Raw genomic sequence first — 17,499 nt, 5'->3', positions numbered from 1 at the left:
TTTTAATTTCTTAAAATAAAATGAAAAATTGGTGTGTATTTATTCATATCTAGGGGGAATTGTACTTAAACTATCGGATTGGGCAACTAACCTTTAGGACTTAAACACTGTCCATGTAACCTAACCTAACAGAATCAAATGTTAAAGGATTTATGCTAAAGTAACAAGCTAACATTTGTTTCTATGCAACTGTAATTGTCACTTCAAAAAGTTATAATGAATAAATAATGAGTTATTTCACATTAAGGAGTAGTTACTTTTATTTGTCAGTACAAGTTAGTTACATGTATAAGTCAAATCTGGCCCTTTGAGGACAGCCGCTATGCTGATGTGGCCCTCTGGGAAAATGAGTTTGACACCCCCGCACTAGACAGTGCTCTGACCCTTTTTCTTCAGTGATTTGTGATCTTCACTGGTGTCCATGGATTACATGAAATCTTTCCACCTTTATCCACCTTTGTCATGGTAGTGAGAACACGTCAATGGAAGGGGGGGGGGGGGGTCATCTAAGATAGCACAAGGTTTAAGAAACACGGAGGAGCATGAAAACAAAAGAACCTCCATGCAGCAGAAGAAAGACACATCGAGCCTACAATGTCCGGGTCCATCAGAACCAGCAGGAACCAGTTGGATGCAGGCCCATCCTCTAACTTTCCAGAGAACTGTGGTCAGAGATGGTCTTCATAGAAAAGGTGCAGCCAGAAAAACAAACCTTTAACGTAGAAAGAGGCAGAGCGACTCAAGACTGCAGACGCTGGGATGCAGAAACACGGCAACAAGTGCTCCAGACTGACGAGTCAAGGTCTGAAATACAGAACTTTTCCAAAAGAAAAATAATCAAACACCATATTTTCATATTAATAAGCTGGAACCTTAATTTAAATACACATTACTACAATACAATTAACAAATACATACTTGAAATCTATGACTGTAAACAGTGGATCCTGAATCTAAATTCTATGAAAGTTGGATTTTTTAAAAGGAATTATAGAAATGAATACATTTTTACATGATATTCTACATTTTTGGAAAGAGTGTATATTTATAAAGTCTGTTTTCTGCTCCACTTTGCTCTGACAAACGAAGGGCTGCAATACCCCCTACAGCCACGCGGTGTCGCCCTTTAACCAACAAGAACGCCAGCATTTTTCAATGAAATCTTCCTGCACAACATGAAAATTAATTTAATCCATACTTTACAGTAATGTCAGACAAAGTACATTTTACATGAATTAAATTGAGCTTCATTTTGATAAATTGTGTCACTATGTGATTTAGTGTATTTACCTGACAATCAACACGAAAATAAGCAGTTTCCCTAAATATTTTAGTAATGAACGATAAATAGAACTCACATTCGCAGTTAATTAGTTCTAATGCGTGATTTATAACAGTTTAAGTTGTCATGTTTTCGCTGCACCAGCTTTGTTTGGAGGTTTGAATAAAGATGAGTTTCATATCTTTCACAGACTGAATGCTTTTATTTTCAAGTTTCCATTTTCTATCATCAATGAAATCTGCTTCATTAGTGCATGCACAGGTGAGAAACCCCCCAACCTGCTTTTTAAAAAAACATTCAGACTCTTGTTTTCATTTTCTTTTCCTCCCTCAACTCCTGCTGCCTTCCCTAAAATAGGAACTAAATGAAATTACCTCCTTAATAACATTTTCAGTCCAGCGTGGACTTTTGTCTTAAATTTAGAAGCATAACAAACAGCGTAAAGTTTGATGTCACTTCTAGCTAATTTTATTCCTTTGCTAAAGAAGGAGTTTTCAAACAGCTGAAAATGAATAATCTTCATCTTAAAATCCGTTTTTATTTAGTTTTTTTTTGACAGATAGGAATCCACCACCATTGCACAGGTGCTTCTGTCACAGGTGAGCTCTCCACACAGTCGCTGATGTTATTCTACAAAACAACACCAAAAAATGCAGAAATTAAAGGACATTTTTGTTCTGTAGGAATCATTTGTATAATTAACAACCAAGTTAAGCCACACATGTATTTTTTATTGCAAGTGTAACCAATGTATTTTGATTAAAACTGCAACAAATTTGCATTTTACAGTATTTCCCTCAAACCAAACAGAGGTTTAAATATCAATGGTTTGAAAACGTCAGTCTGTGGGATTTCCCCTAAGATCCTCTTTCAAGAATATATTTGTCCCCCAGAGTTTTCAAGAAAATGTGTCTGTAAACCAAACATCAGGTAAATGACTCATGCAAAAGCACCCCACCCCAAGTGCACCAAAAGGCTCAAAGCTGCAAGAATCAGGTGATGCAGTCAGAGCCCACAGCCCTGGACTCTGCAGCCGTGCAAATGACATCAAACTTCACTGAGCCGACAAAGGGTGGAGCAGAACACCACCAACAACACGGGAGGCTGATGGAAGGATGCAGAAAACACGATTCATGCTGCTGAAGTCAATCCAAGGGTTACAGAATCATGGATGTGGCTGACTTTCACCCTACAGGGGAAAAGAACACGCGTTTGTGTTTTTGAACCTGTAAAACCAGTGAGATGCTCAGGGATGGAGAAGAGGCTCTTCTGGATTTTTCATCTACCTGCTCTCCATCTTTAATAATAATAATAATACATTTTATTTGTTAGGCGCCTTTCAAGGAACCCAAGGTCGCCCTGCACACAGCTGTCAGCCTCCAGAACAACAACGAGAAGCGAACAGTCGTCCTTTCCTCCGCGGGGATGTAAACCCGCTGCAGAGGTCTACCTTCTCCATGAGCACACGCCCATGCTTGTGGTTAAACCTTGCGGTTGCAGAACTGTTTAAAGTTATATTTTCAGAGCAGGGCGTTTTCAACAGTCATGGGTGTTTTTTTCACCTTTTGTTGCTTTAGCTTGTCTTGTCCTTCTTAAGTTTAGTCATTCTTCAGTAACAACCAATGTGTGACGCTTTTGAAAAGGATAAGGATTCTTTTGTTTGGCTTTTGGACCTAAATAATTTTAGGGAAACGGCAGACATTTTATGCCTTTTTTATTTCAAAAATATGTTTTTTATCCTCAGTAAAACTGATGTTTGATTTAAACTTATTTAATTGCAATCATGACAATCAGTTTCACTCTGATCTGCTTTGAAATGCACAGAGATGCTTTGACTTTTGAGCATTTAGATAAAGGTTGCATTTGACATGTTTCAGTTCTGTTTTCAACATTACAAACTTCACAGTTCATAGGCTGAACTTTACTAGCATAAATCTGTAAAGTCCTTTAATAAAGGCCACATGTGTTCACCACAAATTCAAGTTTTGCTGATTTTTGAGCATTCTTTCCAAATCCTGGGGTTTGGTTTGTCTGAATCTGTTCTCCGTTAATGAAGACGTCCAAAGTGGTTCCATTCTCCCCGAATGACCCGCCTGCCTTGTGAAATGTGCTTGTTGATGGTTGAGGGATCCCTGCTGTGCAGTGTGCCATGCATGATGACAGTATGAGCCATGCCTGCGGCCGGCCTGCAGACCCAAAGCAACCACCACAGCTGCGGGATGAGACATATGAAACCCTCTATCTGCAGGGAGGGGCGTCTTTCAAATTTGATTGGGAGTTCCTGTTTTTCTCGTGCACTTTCTGAGAAACGCTGAGGTAAAAAAAGAAAAGAATTCAAAATGTGAGGCCTTTGTGAGAAAGCTTTATCCGTGTGCTATTGCCTTGTAGATGTAAGTGAAAGTCTTGCAACATATCCTTAAAAATATTGAGCCACGACACTTTACAAAACATTGAAAACTGTCTTTTGAAACAGAATTTCCCACACAAGTCACTACCGTCCAGCTTGAGCAATACTATATGATGCTTATTGGCATCAAAATCTATTTTTGTGCATTTTCTTAATATGCTGTCAAGCCATTTTTGAGCTTTTTATTGTAATTTACGGCCCAACTCTCCTGTTTTCTGAGTCTCATTTGATCAAACTGAAGTGTCAGTCTGTGCTAGAGGTGCACTTGTGCATGTGCTGCTTTGAATTGGGTGTGGTCGTTTAACCTAACCCACTGCCTACTTCCCTATGAAGAATGAGCTGCAGCAACCTGCAGCCAGCAGCAGGTTGCTGTCACACTCAGCATCACCAGCAGCAGCAGCAGCAGCAGCAGCAGCAGCAGCCAGAGTAAGTACTTCCACTGCTCATCAAGTGTCACCTCACTAGTCTGGATGTTTCCTAGATTTCAGTTTGAAATGACCTGTTATAGATTTGATGACATCATTTACAGCAATTAAATAGAAAAAAACAATTTAGTGTCATTTTATCTAAAAAAACAAACAAAAATTGTCATGTCTTTTAAAAAAAAGTACATAGAAAATAATGAATTCTCATCTTGTTGATTTTGATGAATGGGATTTTCAGAGGAAAGTAGAAGAAAACTGTCATTTTGATCAGTTGTTGATGTGTAAGTGATTTGTCAAATGTTAAATCTACATTAATAATCTGAACCAAACTTTGGAGGTTTTTCTGTGTTTTTGCAAAAACCACGTGGAGCGTTTTCCCCACGTGTTTATTTAAATGCCCTCGCTGTTTGCTCATCCTGTGTTAACCACAGACAGTTGAGGATTGGGGCACACAGAGGGGGCTTTAACTGCCTTTTAAATGCCTTTAAACGTAGACTGAAGCGACCCTCTCGCTCCGTGAACACAGGAGGTTTCAGGCTAACTCTGTTCTGGACGCCAAGGACCCCATCCTTTCGCATTTCTTCTTTCTTACCACAGAAATTTCACCCCGTCACAGAAATTTGCATGCACCTAGTAACCAGTAAAAAAAGGAATTTTTGACATATAGAACGACCCCCCCCCTCCCTAAAATGATGACATCACAGGTACACAACTCCTAAAGGGGTCAAAACAAATTCCAAATCTACTAAAGGTTTGAAATATTTATGGGGAGGGGCACAGGACCAAGTCGCCAGTGGTACACCCCCCATGGGAAAAGAAGACTTTTTTCCAGCGATCTTTACGAAATTCAAAGCTTCGTTGACCTTTGACCTCAGGAAAGAGTTGTGATCTTGAACAAAAATCCCTTCAGTGCCTTCTACAGAGGGAATTCCATCTCCTGCCTCGTAACTCCTTGAGCATCATTGGGATGAATGTTGGAATTAAAGTTTGTAGATCTTGAACAGCGATGGCGTGGCGAGCTCTAAAAAGCGGCGTATCCTTGTTGCTCGCACATTTGTTATTGGAATATTGTAAAAATTTATAAATTAGTCGTTGGCTCAAGCTAAAACAATATGACATTTTATATGAACATATTAGGAATGTAGGCGTGGCTAACAAAAAAACTCTGTTGCCGAGGAAATCCAAAAGTTTACTTTTGCCGATTCTTGTAAAAACTACATAGAACTGTTCGTCACCCCCAGGTGACCAAAAAATAAAATGGTTGCCATGGAGATAAAGCCAACCCGTTTTTTTCTCTTCACAGGTGTGGTTGCGTCAGCGGCGAGCACCAGTGGTCAGAGTGGAACAGCCTGTTGAACACAGGAGTGCTGCACTCGTCTCTGTGCGGCTCGGTTCACCAGCAACCTCCATCCGGACCCGCTCACTTCTTGCCATGAATTCCCTCTCCTTCCTCACCTCGCCGTCTTCTTGTCCCCATCTGTACAACTACCCCAACACCACTTCCCCGAACGCCTCCGCGGGCATCAGCTACGTGATTCTGCTGCATTACAACCACACGGGTCGCCTGCAGAACAGGACCTTCTCCAGCGCCCAGAGTCACATCAGCGTCTCCATGGCGGTCTTCCTCTCCTTCAGCTTCTTCATCGTCTTGGAGAACTTCCTGGTGCTGCTGGCTGTCATCTCTCGGATCCGCCACAGTCGCCGCTGGGTCTACGTGTGCATCGCCAACATCACGCTCAGCGACCTCCTGACAGGAACGGCCTACCTGGTCAACATCTGCATGTCTGGCAGGCAGACGTTCCGACTCACGCCGGCGCTCTGGCTCTTCCGGGAGGGCATGCTGTTCGTGGCCCTGGCGGCCTCCATTTTCAGCTTGCTGCTGATTGCTGTGGAGCGTTACACCACCATGATGACACCCCTGCCACAGAAGTCAACCAGGAACACCTACTATCGGATCTATGGCCTGGTGGCGCTGTGCTGGGCGCTGGCGTTGGCGATTGGCTTCCTGCCTCTGCTGGGCTGGAACTGTGTGTGTAACCTGGACGAATGCTCCACACTCCTCCCTCTCTACTCCAAGACCTACGTTCTCTTCTCGCTTGTCATTTTCTTCCTCATCCTCCTAGCTATCGGCGTGCTTTATGGTGCCATCTATTGCCACGTGCACAAGAGTGCCCAGCTGGGTCCTCAGCGCAGTCGCAAACGCTCCCTAGCGTTGCTCAAAACTGTCATCACCATTGTGGGAGTCTTCATGCTCTGCTGGGGGCCGCTGTTCCTCTTGTTAATCGTGGACTTTTTCTGCGTGTCCCGCCAGTGTGCCCTCCTTTTCAGTGCAGATTTTTGCATCTCTTTGGCTGTTCTGAACTCCGGCCTGAACCCCATCATCTACGCCTTGGGCAGCAGTGACATGAGAAAGGCCATAGCGGAGCTGCTGTGCTGCTGCTGCCTGAGGGCCGGCCTCTGTCGCCCCGACACCTTCACATCCAAGGAGACCAGCAGCACCTCGGAGAGCAGGAGGGACAGTCTGAGGAACAGCTTTAGCAAGGTCAGGAATCTGAGTGTGGCCTCCCCGCCTTCCACCCCCAGCAAGCCCCGGAAGACACCAAGAAAATGCCGACTGAGCACCACAACCAGCTGCTTGTCAGTTTCAAGTGGTTAAACCACAAGTTGTTTCCCCTCCCAAGAAAGACCTGAAACGTGTGAACCCACTTCCTCTGATTTTAAATGTAAAAGCTGAATGAAAGATGACTTTATCAGTTAAAAGATGTGACAATTATCAGTCATTAGGTATTAAAAAGTACAAAATATTTCTCAAACATTGAAAATCTGTTTCCTTTTGCCATGTCAGCCTGTATTTTTATGAACTTTAGTTGAGTATGTACATAAAACCATGTGTTGTAAGATGTTGAAAGATTGTATTAAACCAGCAGATGTACAAATAAAGTTTATTTTCATTAAACCCTTGTCTTCAGTAGATAATGCTTCAGTTTTCCTCTGGGGGAGGTTCATCTCTGAAGCTCTGATTGGCATTTCAATCAGGAGAGATATTAGAAATGCCACACAGAGTTCAGTCCGGTTGGAAGCAGACCAAGACCACCTCCAAAGATGGGCCCAAGAGCGGTTCTTGGTCCCGGACCAGGGTCCACTTGGGTGTAATCAGACTGAAAATTTGTCCCTGATAATCGGGGGAACCGAACTCTGGCTCACTGTAAGCGAACCACGTGTTTCCAGTCTGAACAAAACCTAAGTGAGGTAGATCTCCTTTTTATAAAAATGCTCCAATTAGATTTGGATTTTCCTCACGGCACCACATGTAACACGCTTGCAAAAACCTGCTATATAAGCAACATGTGAGGGTATAGCAGGAAACATTTCTGCTTATTTTTCTCATCGTGGAGCTTCAAAAGTCCCTTTTCTTTGCTGCTTCCTGCTTCTCTGACAGGATGACTGATGGAGGTTCAGTTCAGTGCTGGGACTGCAGCCCCAAGGGCACACGCACAGCTAGGCCTAATGGATAAATTCATTATGACTGTCTGACGGAGGAGAGATAAGGTTTAGGAGACAGTACACACATGTGAGCTACACCCATTACTGTACCATCCTTCCGCTGCCAACTGAACAGGGGAACAATTGGCTTTGATTTCATTTGAGCATGCAGAAGGCATTTCCACCAAACAAAAGTTTTGAACATCCTGCATTGGTTTGCATGTGTATTTCACATCTAAAGAGCACAACTTGAGGGATCTCTTGCTGTTTTTGACTTTTAATATTTGTTTACAGCTGCTCATCTATATTCACTTCGTCCTCATCAGGGGCTTTCTCCATCACAGAGGGACAATTAGCACTGGCTACTTCATTTTGGAGGCAATAGTACCTGGAGAAACTCACACAAGCGCCACGCAGCAAATAAGGCAACAATCACCACACCACAGCATCTTCTTCTTTTTTTCCTTTCAGCTTTTCCCTTCAGAGTCTCCACAGCCAATCAGCTTCCTCCGTCTGTCTTCTTCATCCTCTACCAGCAGCTACCTTCATGTCTTCCTTCTCTGCATCCAGAAACCTCCTCTCTGGTCTTCCTCTGGACCTCTGGCAGCTCTAGACTCAGCATCCTTCAGTGTCTCCTCTGGACATGTCCCAACCATCTCAGTCTGGCTTGATCTCCAGGACCACCATGTGCTGTCCCTCTGATGTCCTCATTCCTGATCCATCCTGGTCCCTCCCAAAGAGACCCTCAGCATCTTCATCTCTGCTTCCTGTCTTCCTCAGTGTCTCTAGGAAACAACATGGCTGCTCTCACCACACATTAGTAACATTCAGAGCAAATACTCTGAGACCAGCTCCCACCTCCAACCCAAGTTCGTTCGACAAAACCGAGTAGCACCGTGGTTTAACGCTGAAACTCGGTCTCTTAAACAAGAAACCCGTAAGTTGGAAAGAGAATGGCGCCGCTCCGGTTCAGAACAGTCTCTGAATATCTGGAAACATAGCCTATTAAATTATAAAAAAGCTCTGCGTAGAGCTAGAAGCCAGTACTATTCAACCTTAATATCAGAGAATGGAAATAATCCAAGATTTCTTTTTAGCACTATTGCTAGATTAACTCGCAGTCAGAGCTCAGTAGAACCACATGTTCCTGTTTCTCTCAGCTCTGATGATTTTCTTACATTTTTCGATAGTAAAATCTCAAATATTAGACATAAGTTAAATCAAGTTATTCCTACTATCAGCCCAGAACAGGCTGAAGCGGTAGAAGTGGAGGCATCCATAGAAACCTCTGTAACATTAGACTGCTTCACTGCTGTGGATCAAGCGGAAATAACATCAATTATTACGTCCTCCAAATCCTCAACGTGTCTGTTAGACCCAATTCCCACTAGACTTTTTAAAGAAACTTTTCCCCTAATTAATGATCCCATATTAACAATGATAAATGCCTCTCTGGAAACGGGTTACGTGCCACAGTCTTTTAAATATGCAGTTGTTAAACCTCTTCTGAAAAAGCCCAGTTTGGATCCTAGCATCTTGGCCAACTATAGACCGATATCAAACCTGCCCTTTATTTCTAAAATCCTAGAAAGAGTTGTAGTTAAGCAGCTTTACTGCCACCTACAGGACAACAGCCACTTTGAAGACTTTCAGTCGGGGTTTAGACCTCACCACAGTACGGAAACTGCACTAGTTAGAGTCTCTAATGACTTGTTATTGGCCTCAGAAAAGGGACTACTTTCTATTCTGGTCCTGTTGGACCTCAGTGCAGCCTTTGACACTATCGACCACGGTATTTTACTCCATAGATTAGAGCAGGACATAGGGATCAGAGGATCTGCTCTCCAGTGGTTTAAATCCTATCTGTCTGATAGGTATCAGTGAGGGCTTGTAAGCCATCATTAACAAAGTGGTCATTTATACTAGGACTGATACTATGGGAGCTGGTCTCAGAGTATTTTCTCAGAATATCACTAAGTACTGGCTGAACTGTGTGTTTAAACTCAGACACAGAACGGTCAGTTAAGGTTCTTCTAAGCTGTTTCTTATTCACTGGGGCAGAAGGATGTTCCAGTGTAAACTGGAAGGTAATCAGAAAGTGATCAGAAATGATGGGGTTAAGAGGAAGGACACTCAGCTGGCTGATCTCTATCCCATGGGTTAGAACAAGGTCCAGGGTGTGCTTATGACAGTGAGTGGGTTCATTCACACTTTGGGTGAAACCAACATCATCTAATAAAGCTGCAAAAGCCGTTCCTAGACAGTCACTGGGGTCATCAACATGAATATTAAAATCCCCTAATATTATAGTTTGATCAGAATCTAAGACAATAGTCGATAGGAAGTCGGAAAACTCAGTTAAAAATTCTGAATATGGGCCGGGGGGGCGATAAATAATTATGAGTAAAACAGGTTTTGGAGTTTTCCTGTTTGGGTGATTTATAGACAATATGATGCTTTCAAATGAATTCTAAGCATTTTTAACTTTAGGGCTGAGAAGTAAGCTAGACTGTGATATTACTGCCAAACCCCCTCCTTTCCCTGAAATCCTGGATTTCTGATAGTTAGCATAAGTGGGGGGGGTTGCTTCATTCAATCTAACATAGTCATCCTGATGGAGCCAAGTTTCTGTTAAGGCTAAAAGACTAAGGTTGTTATCAGTAATTAACTCGTTGACTAAGAGGGACTTGGAGGAAATGGATGGAATGTTTAATAAACCGCATTTAATGACATCATAATTCTGCTTATGAGAACTGCTGTCTGTCACTGTAAGGTTTCTATGACGCGCTCCTTTCATTTGAATGAAAACTAGGACCTGCTTGACTTTCCCTGCATGGGTTTTGCACCGGCACTAACCCTAAGGGAGGCTCAGAGGAGCGTTTTACACTGCTGCTCTGCACCCGGGTCTCGTCTCTGGATTGTCAGGTTGACAGACTAAGGCTAGCAGAAATGTTTCTAGAAAGAAGAGCGGCACCGTCCAGGGGACCATGGCCAACTGGGAGAGGGGAGTGGATGCAGATAACCAGCAAGAGGTGAGTTAGACATCTTGGAGCGGGCACAGGTGGAACAAGCCACCAAGTATTCACGTACGTCCTTCTCCATGGCGGGCCAGAAGAAATGTCTTTTAAGTAGATTGAGTGTTCTGCGCACTCCACCATGACAGGAAATACGTGAGGAGTGCCCCCAAGTAAGGACGTCAGACCTGAGGGAAGAGGGTACGTCCAGAGTTCCATGGGGACAGGGAGCATGGTTGGGATCCTGGTTGGATTCCGAGTGGTTATATTTCCTGGAGAGAGCATTGGGCTTAACATTGCAACTGCCGGGGACGATAAGTGATTATGAAATCGAAACGGTCAAAAAACAAACACCAACGAGCCTGGCGAGAGTTAAGGCGTTTGACCGAGCGTAGGTACGCCAGATTTTTGTGATCTGTCCAGACGATGAATGGATGTTCAGCCCCCTCCAGCCAATGTCGCCACTCTTCTGAAGTGAGTTTTATAGCTAAGAGTTCCCTGTTGCCAACATCTTAGTTCTGTTCAGCGGGCGAGAGTTTTTCGGGAGAAATAAGCACAAGGTTTGTTTCGAATTGGAAGCGTCGACCTCCACAATGAATTGTCTCTGAGGAAAAAAATCTTGGGGGAGTTAAAAAAGTTGCAATGCGCTGTAGCGTTTCTCCAAGAAAAACATCTTTCAGAAACAGAGCACCTCAAGCCAAAGGGAATGGGTGGACCACGTTTATAACAGTTTTTTGTAGAAACCAAAGAAAAAGAGGTGTTGGCATTTTTTTTAACAAATCTGTGTATTTTAACTGTGAAAAAGTATTTCAAGACAAAGAGGGTTGATACCTTATGGTGGTGGGAACCATTGAAGGACTTAAACTGAGCATTCAAAATGTTTATGCTCCAAAGGAAAACTGCCCACTTCTCTTTAAAAAACCTGCACATCTTGTAGCAGATAAGGGGGAAGGCATTGTGATTACAGGGGATGATTTAAACTGCGTTCTGAACAATAAATTAAATAAATTACCTACGTCTTCTGAGACACCAAATAGAACATCTAAAAGTGTACTGAAAATGATGAAAGAACTTGGGTTGGTTGATAGTTGGCGTCATCTCCACCCAAATCATAAAGATTTCATTTTTATGTCACAAGTTCATGGAAGTTAATCACGACTAGACTATTTTTGGATAACTAAAAAAGACATTCATAAAGTTAAAACCTGTGTAATAGAACCTATTACAATCTTAGATCACAGCCAAGTAGTGATGACACTGTATTTGGGGGAGGAACCATGTTTCAAATATTGAGGAATAAATGTTTCACTGTTGACAGATACTTCAATTAGAGAGGAAATACGATCAGCTATAGCAGAATACTTTCATTTTAATGATATGGGAACGGTCTCGCCCTCAGTTCTATGGGACGCAGCAAAAGCCACTATAAGGGGAAGATTAATTTCCATTGGGCATTAAAGAGAGATAGGCTTCAGAAACAAAATAAAAATTGAAACTGAAATAAAGAAATTGGAGTTTGAACACAAACAACAGAGAAGTCAAGCGATTCTGGACAAACTTAAAGAAAAAAGAACTAAACTTGATGAGATACTAACCCATAAGGCAGAAGGTAGCCTTAGATTTATGAATCAAAATACTACGAATTTGGTAACAAAGCCAGTCGACTATGATCCTTTCAGTTAAAAAAAACACAGGCAAGCCGAGTAGTTCCTGAGATTAAACAATCCTAGAACTATATCAGAAACATTTGCTAAATATTATAAACAATTATTTGAAAACCAAGTCTTGGAGGGAAAACAAAAGAAAATCGAAGTGTTTTTTGACAAAATGTCAATGACTAAATTAACACCAGAAGAGGCCTCTGGACTGACAGAAGCTATTGGAGAGGAAGAAATTAAAGTAACAATAGGCAAATTAAAACAAAACAAGTCACCTGGAACAGATGGGTTTGCAGGGGAAATATATAAAATATATGTAAACGGACTGACTCCCATACTTTATAACTATGTTTTAGATTCCGTGAGCCCTCCAGAGTCATGGTTTGAAGCTATCATTACGGTTTTACATAAGGAGTGAAAAGATCCACTACAGTGTTCGAGTTACCGCCCAATCAGTCTTCTGTGTGTGGATTGTTAAATACTAACATCCATCCTAGTCACCCGGATACAGAAATACATTAAGAAATTTATAGATCCAGATCAAACTGGACTTATTCTAGGTCGTCAAGGAACAAACAATGTAAGGAGAGCTCTAAATCTGCAATCACTAATGGCCAAAAATTCCCAACCATCTATGCTTCTCAGTTCAGTTGCTGAAAAAGCTTTTGACCAGGTGAATTGGAAATACCTGGAACACACATTGGTGGAAATGGGCTTTGGGGAGAAGTTTGTAGATTGGTTCAGATTATTGTATAAAAACCCAAAATCAAAAGTCAGAGTGAACGGACACTGCTCCGATTTCTTTAACATAGAAAGAGGAGTCAGACTTTCAGATTTCAGATTTCAGTCAGATTTTCACCTTTGATGTAACATTCGTCTTTCCAGCAGATCTGGTATAATTGTTACAGTTTAAAATAATAACTTAGTCAAATCAGTGCTTGTATCCCCCACCTTTTCACCTTTCTTCCTTTTACTCTCTTCCACCCTCCCCTCACATTCTTCCCCTCTCCCTCCCCACACACACTAAATGTAACAAATAAATAAAAAATAATACGACAAAAAGGGGTTTATACAAATCTACACTCTAGTTTCTCGAAGCTATATAACCTCTTTTTGTGATAGTAAAACCTGTCCAACACAAAAATGCTTTCAGCTCTAATCTGTTTGCTCAGCTGTTGGACAGAACAAGTTAAAAAAAAGAAAAAAAAGAAAGAGGAATCAGACAGGGTGATTCATTGTCACCATTTTTGTTTGCTCTTAGTATTGAGCCTTTGGCACAGGTGATTCGTCAAGACGACCAGATCGAGGGAATTAAAGACGGGGGAGGGACGATTCATAAAAATCTCTTTTTGCGGACGATATATTACTGTTTTTGAAAAATCCTCAAACCACAATTCCAAAACTTATGCAATGTCTAAATAATTATGGTAATATTTCTGGATATAAGTCCATTGGTCAAAACAAGGTTTCAAATATTACGGAGTCATTCTGACACCCCAACCCACACAACTTTATTACGCCAACAATACAAAACTACTAAACCAGATAAAGAACGACTTAACCCGCTGGGAAATTTTACCTTTGTCTTTAATGGGCAGAGTAAAAACAGCGAGGATGAATGTGCTTCCTCTTCTTCTGTTTTTGTTTCAATCTCTTCCGGTAAACATTCCTGTATTCCTGTATCAACTTTCAGCAGGTTGAACAAAATGATTTCTCAATTTATATGGCAGTGAAAAAGACCCAGAATTAAACTGAAAAATTTTTTTTTACCCAAAAATAAAGGCGGCCTGGCTCTACCAGATCTAATGTTACACTACTGGGTTCAGTTGACAGCTATCGTGGCCTGGATCAGAGAGGACGAGGTAGTAAAATAGATTAAAGTGGAACAAGGGGAGACTAAAGGGGTGCGGTTGTCTTCCACTTATTGACCTAAAATCTGTCAACAAAGGTAGAATTGGAAATGATTGGATCAAACATACTCTAAAGACGTGGAATGTAGTTAAAAAAATGTTACTTGACACAGGGTCAATTTCCAGAGCAATGCCTATTGTCGGTAATATAGAGTTTCTGCCTTCAACACAGGAACCCGGTTTCAGGACATGGGCCACTAAAGGCCTTATTACTCTTAAACAGCTGTTGGATGGAGCAGAATTTAAGTCTTTTTCACAGCTTCAAGGACAGTTTGGTCTCTTGATGAATGATTTTTATAAATATCTACAAATCAGGCATTTCATCATGAACCACAAAGAGAGAGACAGAATTAAAAAAAAACTGCATAGAACAATATTTTATTACAATTGCAGAAAAAAACTTCCAACTCAACAACACGTTTCCAACTTGTATAAGAGACTCTGAACTGCTGCTAAAAAGAATACATATAATATCAAAGAAAAATGGGAATTAGAATCCAACTGTATAATAGAAGACGAACAATGGGACAAATTGTGTGAGGAAATCCATAAAGGAACTAAAAGCCAAATATGGAAAGAATTTGATTGGAAAATCAAAATGCGATTCTTTCTCACTCCTCTGTCAATCTCTAAGTTTATTAGGGTTCAACTACAGCCGTATGTTGGAGGCAATGCGGAAAAATTGGGGATCATACACATATTTTCTTTGACTGCCCGGTTATTAGTGAATTTTGGAAAAAATATTAAGAGGGAGATTGAAACAATGGAATGCAATTTTTTGTTTCAACTTGAAAAGAAATATAGTACACCTTATTGGATGTGGACTTATGGTCAAATGTATCTCAGGGAATTGTTGTTTGTTATTTGTTGTGATGAGAAAGCAGAAATCAAAAGTTCAACCAAAAAAAAAGAAGCTATTGATATGAAATGATAACGACAATCTAAAAGGCCTTGGTGTTTTATTGCAGTTTTTATTTGGTTGCCGGTGACCTGCCTACACACACAATGCACCAAAACAAGTCTGCTCAAAAGGTTCAAATGTTGTTCATGTTTGTGTAGATTTGTGAAATATATTCTCACGGGGAAGACTGGATTTACAATTAATATTACAAGTTCTTGTAATCATGATAGTAAAACTAAACCCTTTCGTCACTTTGAAAATAAATGTGTATTTTGTGTAAACGGCATACAAATGACATTTATACCAAAATGTCTCAGCATTTCCTTGCAGAGTGACTTCAATTGGCTTTTCTGACTATGTCTTTATGTTTTCTCTAAACCTCCATTAAAACCAAACATTTGAAATTAACTTTTTTGTTATTTAATTGTATTTGTTTCTGTTGAATTTCACTGTTTTTAGGGGGACAACTTTAACCCCTGACTGGGGGCAACAGATGAAAAATAGCCTTTTGGTTAAGTCGCACGTTTGGAGAGATGCTTTTCAATGTGCTAAAAAAAAAGAAGAAAAAAAATAGAATCAAAGAACTAAAAATTATTTTTATTCTTTCAGGAAGGCAGAAAAGGATTTACAGCTAAATGAATTGTGTTAGACTTAATTGAATACATATACATTTGTAAATGTTATTTATCTGCTTTTATTACATTTTATTATTGTTACATTCCCAGATATTGCAGAAAGCTGCAAACATTCAGGGATCAATAAAGTTGCTCTTGAATCTTGAACCTGCAGAAATATGCAGGTTCCATGATTTTGATGTTTTGGGGCTTTTTTTTCAAATAGGGATATTTATTAACCCTTGTGCTATCCTATGGGGTCAAAATGACCCCCCCCCCCTTGCATTGAGGTGTTCTCCCTACCATGACAAAGGTGGATAAAGGTGGAAAGATTTCATGTAATCCATGGACACCAGTGAAGATCACAAATCATTGAAGAAAAAAGGTTCAGAGCACTGTCTAGTGGGTCTAGATGACCCAACTCCCAATGTTAGAGTGTCTAGGATAACACAAGGGTTAAGAGGTTACTTCCTAGTGTCCATGTTTTGTTTGTGTGTGTGTGTGTAGGTGTGTGTGTGTGTAGGTGTGTTTGTGTGTAGGTGTGTTTGTGTGTAAGTGTGTTTGTGTGTAGGTGTTCAGTGTCAGACTCTTCCTTCTTCGGTGAAGAGGACAGACTTTCCTCGCTTGTGCGTCTGGCACAGCTCCAGGTGTGGCGTGTTATGGAGAAGCAGCAGATTCTTTATTAGCAGAAAGCTTGGAGCTGCTTGTTGGATCATACATGACATGTTGGTGGATAATCACCGGCCCAGTTTGTTGCTCTCTGTTCCTACATCAACACTGGCTTTTCTCTCCTGTGACTGATGACGGATGTGTGCAGACCCGACTGCATCCTTTGTAATTACCCAGCTGGCTTTGCTTCCAGGTGTGCAGCTACAGAACAGCCAGCGATAAACTGTCTGGGAGGAGAGAAAGACAACAGGTGAGGGCAAGGAGCCACATGTTCAAACCATCATTCATCAGCTTGGTGGGAAATGTAAATTAACCATTATAACTGCCTTGATGAATAACAATAAAACTCCAATAAAATCAAGTGAATCGCATTTTGATTTACTAGCAGTCCCACAATGCTCTACTCTGACTATTACCTGAATTAGGAAATTGGGGGGGGGGGGGGGTGTTGAAGGATACTCCTCCTTTTGTGAACAGTTTCTGGCAGAAATAGACATCTGTACCAGTCAGTAGACCACTAGACTTTTAGGAGCCTCTAAAAACACTGAGCTGCTTTATCTGGACTCTGGAAAGTCTGTGCTGTGGTCCTTCATCAAAAAAAACAGCTCAATAGGTTCCAAACTCCCCCTCAGCATCTCTGTCTCTGTTTTGTCTAAATGTGCCTGAAATTCCACCTCAAATGGATAAATGCACTGCTTTGTGATCATGCTTCCACACCGTTTGGCAAAAAACTCGTAAAAATCTAATAAGAGCCTAGGAAATTATGAAAGACTGGATCCAATTTTGGGTTCCTCTTAATCTGAAAAATGTCTCATTTGCAAATGTGCCAGGGCACAAGAGGAATGGAAGAAGTGAGAATCCCTTCTTCAGGGAAATATGCTGATTGATTCAGAGAACTGATGATTGGTGATTCCTCTTCCAGATTAGCTGATCCTGTCCTGTTTGAAGGGTCTGTTCCTGTTTCTCATCAAACAGCACAGCTCAACACTGTTACACTGTTTCTTTAAAACCTTTTCTGTGTCTGAAAAAGGAAAAGCAGTCTACCAAAAACTAGGAAATATTAATGAATAATTCTGTTCAATTTTATTTATTTAGTCTAAAATCACAACAGCAGTCGTCTCAATGGGCTTCGTTCC

The 17,499-nt window shown here is 41.1% G+C and overlaps 1 protein-coding gene across 1 annotated transcript; it reads left to right on the top strand.

The window, feature by feature from the left end:
* The first annotated feature begins 3,917 nt into the window (after positions 1-3,917).
* Positions 3,918-7,070, top strand: s1pr4 (sphingosine-1-phosphate receptor 4). The gene is made up of 2 exons (XM_004068454.4): positions 3,918-4,115; positions 5,418-7,070. Exons 1-2 carry the CDS (start codon positions 4,017-4,019, stop codon positions 6,768-6,770), a joined length of 1,452 nt encoding a protein of 483 aa, XP_004068502.3. The 5' UTR covers positions 3,918-4,016; the 3' UTR covers positions 6,771-7,070.
* The last annotated feature ends 10,429 nt before the right edge of the window (positions 7,071-17,499 follow it).

The sequence above is a fragment of the Oryzias latipes genome, chromosome 4, assembly GCF_053564925.1.
Source record: "Oryzias latipes strain Hd-rR chromosome 4, Olatipes_Hd-rR_3.1".
Lineage (NCBI taxonomy): Eukaryota > Metazoa > Chordata > Actinopteri > Beloniformes > Adrianichthyidae > Oryzias > Oryzias latipes.
The sequence above is the reverse complement of the archived record's forward strand: the minus strand, read 5'-3'. Positions and strand labels throughout refer to the sequence as shown.